The 6,717-nt window shown below is 39.2% G+C and overlaps 1 protein-coding gene across 2 annotated transcripts; it reads right to left on the reverse strand.

Annotated features, from left to right (window-relative positions):
- Window positions 1-264: 264 nt before the first annotated feature.
- LOC102622782 (protein-tyrosine-phosphatase MKP1) lies at window positions 265-5,877 on the reverse strand. Of its 2 annotated transcripts, none has more exons than XM_006485961.4 (4): window positions 5,710-5,877; window positions 2,539-5,333; window positions 1,149-1,329; window positions 265-460 (listed from the first exon to the last, which is right to left on the reverse strand). In XM_006485961.4, the coding sequence occupies exons 2-3, from the start codon at window positions 4,990-4,992 to the stop codon at window positions 1,273-1,275; spliced, it is 2,511 nt and encodes an 836-aa protein (XP_006486024.1). In that variant the 5' UTR covers window positions 4,993-5,333; window positions 5,710-5,877; the 3' UTR covers window positions 265-460; window positions 1,149-1,272. The 2 variants fall into 2 exon arrangements, with proteins under 2 accessions (XP_006486024.1, XP_052295578.1); XM_052439618.1 differs by having other exon boundaries at window positions 5,706-5,861.
- Window positions 5,878-6,717: the final 840 nt, after the last annotated feature.

Here is a 6,717-nt window from a genome sequence, read left to right on the forward strand (position 1 = left end):
TCTAATTATTAGTGAGAGTAATAAAATCGAGAAATAATTGAAGAATAATAGCTCAGAGCGTGTTTGTATATTAATTTTAAAACAACAGTTCATTATTAATTTTTTTGCCCCCCCAATAAACACCCACTTTAGGTTAGGAAGCGATATTTTCTTTTTTCATAAACACCCATCCAATGGAGTAACAACTACACCACCTCCCATCCAATGGAGTAACAACTACACCACCTCAGTCCCAAACAAAAGCCTAGTAACAATGTGCAAAGATTGAAAGGGAAAGGGAAGAGGATTAAGCTGCATATCCTCATAATTAAAAAAACAAGTAAATTTCAAATGTAAATTAGAGAAAAAGGATTTTAAAAAAAAATGCATATAAAGGAAATATACAAGAATGTTTGCTGTGTCGGTTACGAAGATGCTACATTACTGTACAACCGGATGAATAGCCACAAAGGAAGCAAACCTGCAAACATCATAAGAAATAGACTAGTCAAATTTATTGGTTTTTTGACGAAAGAACAAGAGTTCCATTAAAGAAATGTATTCATGCCATTAACACATTAAATCCATCTAGGAAGAATGAATCAAGGAAACAAGTAATGCCTAAAATTGTTTGAAATTGATTCCTTAAAAAGTAAAAAATCTGAGCACATTTCCTCTTGGCAGTTCTTTGAAGCATCCCAATCAAGACAAACAATTGTGTTTTGTTTGGGTTACCATGTGATAGCTGAAATCTTAGAAAATTCCTTATTTTACTCCTGGGTGGTGGCAGATTGCACTTGCTAAAATATGATTTAAGATCAAAAGTTAAACTGTTCTAAAAGGGTAAAACTTTTCTGATAGAAATGGATCATAACTAAATCCTGACTGGCCTAAAGGTATAGTAGCCATCTTTCACCAAAATCTATTCAGTTCAGTTAGCAACCTGCTGCAGCGTTAAAATGATTTCCTCTTTCTCTCAGAAGGTTCATCGTCTTCTTTCAGAAATACTAGTTGCTCAAAAACAGGAATTTCTTAATTCCTTGGATGCAGCAAAAGATCATTCACTACTCAATAGTCAGACGAGAATCATGTTCATTACCATCCTATTAGACTCCCAGAAATAGCATCTAAATTTAATAAGATAAACAATTAGAAACGGGGTTCCATACCAGTGTTTTGCCCAGAGGAGTTCATTTTGATGCAGAATTAAGGAGCTGTGCAAAATTATCTAGCCGAAGAAATTGAAAAAGTATAAGCCAATGGGTTGAAGAATCTACTTCGAACTTCATGGTGCTACGGCGTACTTAACAATGCAAGAAACTCCCTTGGCTCTTCATCTTCTTTAATAATCTATTCAGTAGCAAACATTAAACACTCACATTAAGAACAGGAGTATAAAACTGCAAAAATTAATCAGCATTTGTACTGGTAGCTTATCACAAGTGAACATAACACAGAATATCACAGGAAAATATAAAGTAGCAACAAAATAACAAGCGTTCCGACTCTTTTCCATTTTGTAAACTCATATACCATGTACATCTATATACCTTAACTGAACAGGTAAAGCAAGAAGCTCATGCTCATGTTTACTGATAAGCAATAATAGGTGCCAGAGCAAAAAGTAACAAAGTATGATTACTAAAAGTGCAGAAACCCTGATGGGGCAAAACTAAAATGTTCAATGATGAATGTAAACAGTGTGAAATTGGGAAGCTTCTATATCTTAACAGGGATGCACTCTTAGTGAGCTAGTGTTTTTGGGTTTTGGGATATTTTTATCTTTGCAGTTTCTAAGTGTTTTGTTTATTTTGGGACTTCTCGTCCTTATTTTGTGGATTTGTAGTCCTCCTAATCCTTGTACATATTTCTTATAGTTTTATTTAATCTTTTGTTTCTTAGCCAAAAAAAAAAAAAGTGTGAAAATGAACGAATTGAGATGATAAAAAGAAAGTCAACCATGTTGGAGATAAAAAGACACTGAGAAACAGAATATATTCTCCTTATAATTTTTCCTTGTTAATGGAAAAGCATCTCATTTAAATTTGCATTTGTTTCCTCTAAAGCACCTCAGAAATAATCAATACAGTCCAAAATATTGCATACATAAATAATTTACTCAGATGGCTGTAGGCAGAAGAGAAGGAACATCAAGCTCTAAAGTATGAGAGTCCTCAGCATTTTATACCCTTTACAGTTTTCTTATTTAGTGTTCATTTCTTATTATAGTACTTCGGGTACGCATGGCTTCATGCAAATGAAACTATTTTTGAGCCAAACTTTAACCATATTGAATGAGGCGTCCCCATCAACAGAAAACTGACTCCAAAATTGCAACATGAAAATAAACATTGTTATTGACGGGACGCAACGCAACATGTTGGGAAGTACAGCAAGACAGCAATGATGGAATAGAACAAAATTGCCACCTTTATCTACGATTTATCTTCAATGTATGTTATGTAACATACATAATCAACTGAAGTAACAAATAAAGCAAGATGAATTAATCTTATACACAACACAAAACAGTAAATACTTGAAATGTAGACTCCATACCTTTATTGGGGTGTCCTTCGGCAAACCCATCCTAGTCAGAATGTCATAACCAAATTGATTCTGGTCACTACCTTCTATATTCCCTAACTCTTTGTTGTTGTCTAACTGAATCGGGCTTTCACCATGACAGAAAGATCTTCCGACCCAGAAATAAAGAACCCTAGCTGCACTCTTCCCTGAGTCTCTACTAGGAGAAAAAATTGCAAAAGCAGATTTAGAATTCAAAGCACTCGAGTCAAATTTTCCAACCCTTTCAAAAGTGGGCCAGCGATATATCAAAGGTTGCATTTGATTACAATGATCTGGAACACTTTCATCCAGCCTATTGGCTTTAAGGCCTTCTCTCCAAGAATAATTTCTCCCAGAATCAACACAATTGTTTGCAGAGGAGGATACTTTATGACACAATTCAGCAGTATCTACACTACTTGGAGATATCTTCAGTTTGCACATTTGAGTTGCATCTTCCTCTCCATTTCTAATAGCACTCTTGCTCTTAAAAACAATATCTATACTATCAGAATTACACAAAGTATACGTATTGTCACTTCTGCTTGCAACATCTTCTTGACTGGCCAAAAGATCTAGGCTACTGTTTGCCCTTACATTACTAGTCATCACTGGCAGCTTCAAAGACTTTGACAAGCTACCTCTACGCTCTGCAAGGGATGGTGAAATTCTTTTAACAGGTGACAAAGGAGGCTGAGAACCACAAGTTTCTGGTTTGTTATCTTCACTAGAGTTTTTAAATGAATGAAGAGACAGGTTAGAAAAAATAGACAAAGTTGAAGACACTGGAAGAGAACAAGATGCTGCTGAAGGAGAATCCATAGAGGATTCTGAGGAACACTTTGAACTAGTACTTGAATCAGAACAGACTGAATCTGGGGAGAGATAAGGGGGAGAAGAAGACGAAGATAACAATGAAGATGTTGATGATGACGGTGATGACGAATGTACTAACATCATAGATTCAGAATAAACTCGACATAGAGATATTTTGGGCACTGAGACAAACTCCTTCATATCACCTGAGGCAAACTTACGCCTTAGAGCACTCCAACTACTTTCTCTGGCAGGAAGATGAGTTTCGTGCTCATTCTCTGAAGATGAAAATGGAGGAACAAAACCTCCCATAATAGCTTTGCGGAAAATTTCATAATCAACATCATATGAGTTCACTTTCCTCTCACCAGGCACCATCTTAATAGTTGATTCCCTAATCTCCACTCCATTTCGAGACTTATCCATCAAAGGTAAAAAGTTTGAGAAAGCATCCCAAAAATAACCTGGTTCCTCCCCTTCCTTGATGATGACAATACGTCCTTGTGCTCTCTCATACCGCACAAGTTGACAAACGGCTCCTCTAGCATCCCTTTCCATGATAGACTCACAATGCTTACCGATCCAAATATATATTGCAGCGGGTATATGAACAATAAACGCACCTCTAGAATCCAGAGCCAATGGTGTAGGATCATTCAACATTTTTGGGACTAGGTGCAGAGGATCATATGGGGAGTGTGGGGCAATCCTGTACATCCTCAACAATGAACTGGGGCTAAGGGGGAATGCATGAACTCTTTTTTGGCACTGTAACAGCTGGCAAGCAAAACCCATATTTGGGTCAGCAATGCCTCTAGCTGCCTTTACATATTGAAAAGCATCATCAAAACTCTGCCCTTCTCTCCACATTAGATATGCAATTACCAATGATGTGGACCGTGACACGCCCTGACAACAATGAACAAAAACCCTTCCACCTTTTTCTCTCACATCTTCAAAATAATCAAAAACATCATACAAAATGCTGGTGATATCCTCAGACGGACTATCCTGCAACCACAGTGTTCTGTAGACAAAATCAGCTTTAAAATACTCAGGACATACAAAGCCCACACAGTTCAAAATATGGGTAATCCCGTGCTGTTTCAATATATCCCTGTCCCTAGCGACAGCATCCCCTCCAAGATATATATGTTCTGCTACCTTCGAACATTCTTTATCAAAGAAAGCAATCTTATCCCTCTTCACCAGCCCACCATTCTTATCTGAGTTTCTCTGAATAGATGATAAATCAAGTTTCAGTCTCTCACCGCTCTTGTTCCCACTTGGAGTGGGGGGCTGATGCCACTCACCAACATCATCAGAACTCGCCTTTGGCCACTCATCTAAGCTCCGACGTGCAATAGATAATGGCTGCAAGGGTGGCAAACAAGAACGTGCCTTTGAATTCTGTTGGGAACGTGGAGTTAATGGGACAGGAAACCGGCGCCCATTACTGTTTACAATATTGCTACCACTCGGATCAGCTAGATCTCTCTCTTCAGTTTCGGGGTTTTGAGAGGCAGTACGAGAGGACGACCATGAGGCTGATCGCCAAAACATCTTCCGAGAGCCAGGAAGCTGGCAACTACCCCTAGGATTACCCAGGTCATCCTCTTTCTCCAACATGCTCAATAAATCACAAGTTTGAGGGGGGTGAGAAATTCCAAATCAATTGCGCAAATTCAAGCCAAACCCATATACACGATAAAATCCTATACTGTTCACCATGCCAACTTCAACATTAAGAAACTCAATTACCGAAATTCACGCCAACCCCAGATATCTGACAAAACCCTAACATTTAACCATCCCCGTTTTAAGAGCTCAATGTAAAATTTAAGCACGCCCAGAAGCTTATAATAGAAACCCCTCATCAATAGGTTGACTTAACAGAGGACTAAACATATTATAATTAACCCAAGTGCGAGAACCCATATCAGATCAAGCACAAACTCTGAAAGCTGCCACTGCACAATGAAAAGTTTAAACAATAAATCAAACATTTATCCATCAAAATCAGCAATTAATCACCAAACCAGTTCAAAAAATGAAAAAAAAATGGCACAAAATCAACAGAACATACAATAACTCAAGTTTTAATAAGAAACCCACAAATCAAAAGAAAAAATTAAGCTTAAATCTTTGAATCTCGTCCCATCATCAATAAAACTAAGAGAACAAAAACATTATCAATAAAAACCCAAATGACTGAAACCCAGTAGTTCCTTTTTTTTTTTTCCATCTGTATTCCTCTGATGCGTAAACAACATATACGGCTAATACATGCATGTATGTATGTTGCTACAAGTAGAAAGGAGGAGAGTGATTGGATTTGTGACTTACGCAGTGAGTTACGCAGAAGATGCCATGAACAGGAGGTGGATGATTTGTGAGAACAAAAGAGGAGAGTGAGTGAAGGATGATAGAAGGAAGATTGGAAGTGGGGAAAAATGAAAGGGTTAAAACGGTAATCTTATGGTCTTTTTTTTCTTTTCAATGGTTTCTTTCTTTGTATTTTGACTCCAACGGACTGCGTGAGCCATATTCCCTTTTTGTTTTCCGCGCACTCTCACATTTTGCTCTCTCCACGTACTTTTATTTATTTTTTTTTAATTTCTATTCTACGATCATGGCTACTGTTAGGGGTGGGCAAAATAACCGATCCGACCCGATCCGATTCGAAATAAATTGAGTTCGGATCGGATCGGATTGATCATAATACCCGATCAGATGAAATGTTGCCAACCCGATCGAATCATAATCGGATCGGGTGAAATCCGATCCAATCCGACAACCCGAACGGGTTGGCTTAAAGAAGAAAGTAAACAACCCTCACTGATTACAGCACACATGCATCCAGCAACAAGCAGTCAAGCACCAGTGACGCCACAGAGCACAGGGCAACAGACCACACGCTACACAGCCTCACACACCACACACGTATACGGCACACATCATAAAGATGGAGGCACAAAACCAGTAGAGATAGAGGCACAAAAACAATAGACCACACACTCAACGCACCCAGCAGCCTCACTCCCCTCCCTCACGCCTCACGGCCTCCCCCTCAAGCCTCAACGAGAGACCACACAGCACACACCAACCTTTGCTCCCCTCCCTCACGCCTCATGGGTCACTGCCCCACCCTCAAGTCAACACTCAACACCGCCAACGCCAAGTAGAAACACACACACACACACACACACAGCCGCAGCCAACACATGCTTGCCACAATCACCGCCGACGCCAACCACCAGTCGATCTACTGCTCCGCGAGGACCGCAACTAGATCTGCTGCTACCACCTACCGATCTGCTGTCTCCGCGCCTCCACACACTTCATCACCGAGTT

The sequence above is a fragment of the Citrus sinensis genome, chromosome 4 (assembly GCF_022201045.2).
Source record: "Citrus sinensis cultivar Valencia sweet orange chromosome 4, DVS_A1.0, whole genome shotgun sequence".
NCBI classification, from domain to species: domain Eukaryota; kingdom Viridiplantae; phylum Streptophyta; class Magnoliopsida; order Sapindales; family Rutaceae; genus Citrus; species Citrus sinensis.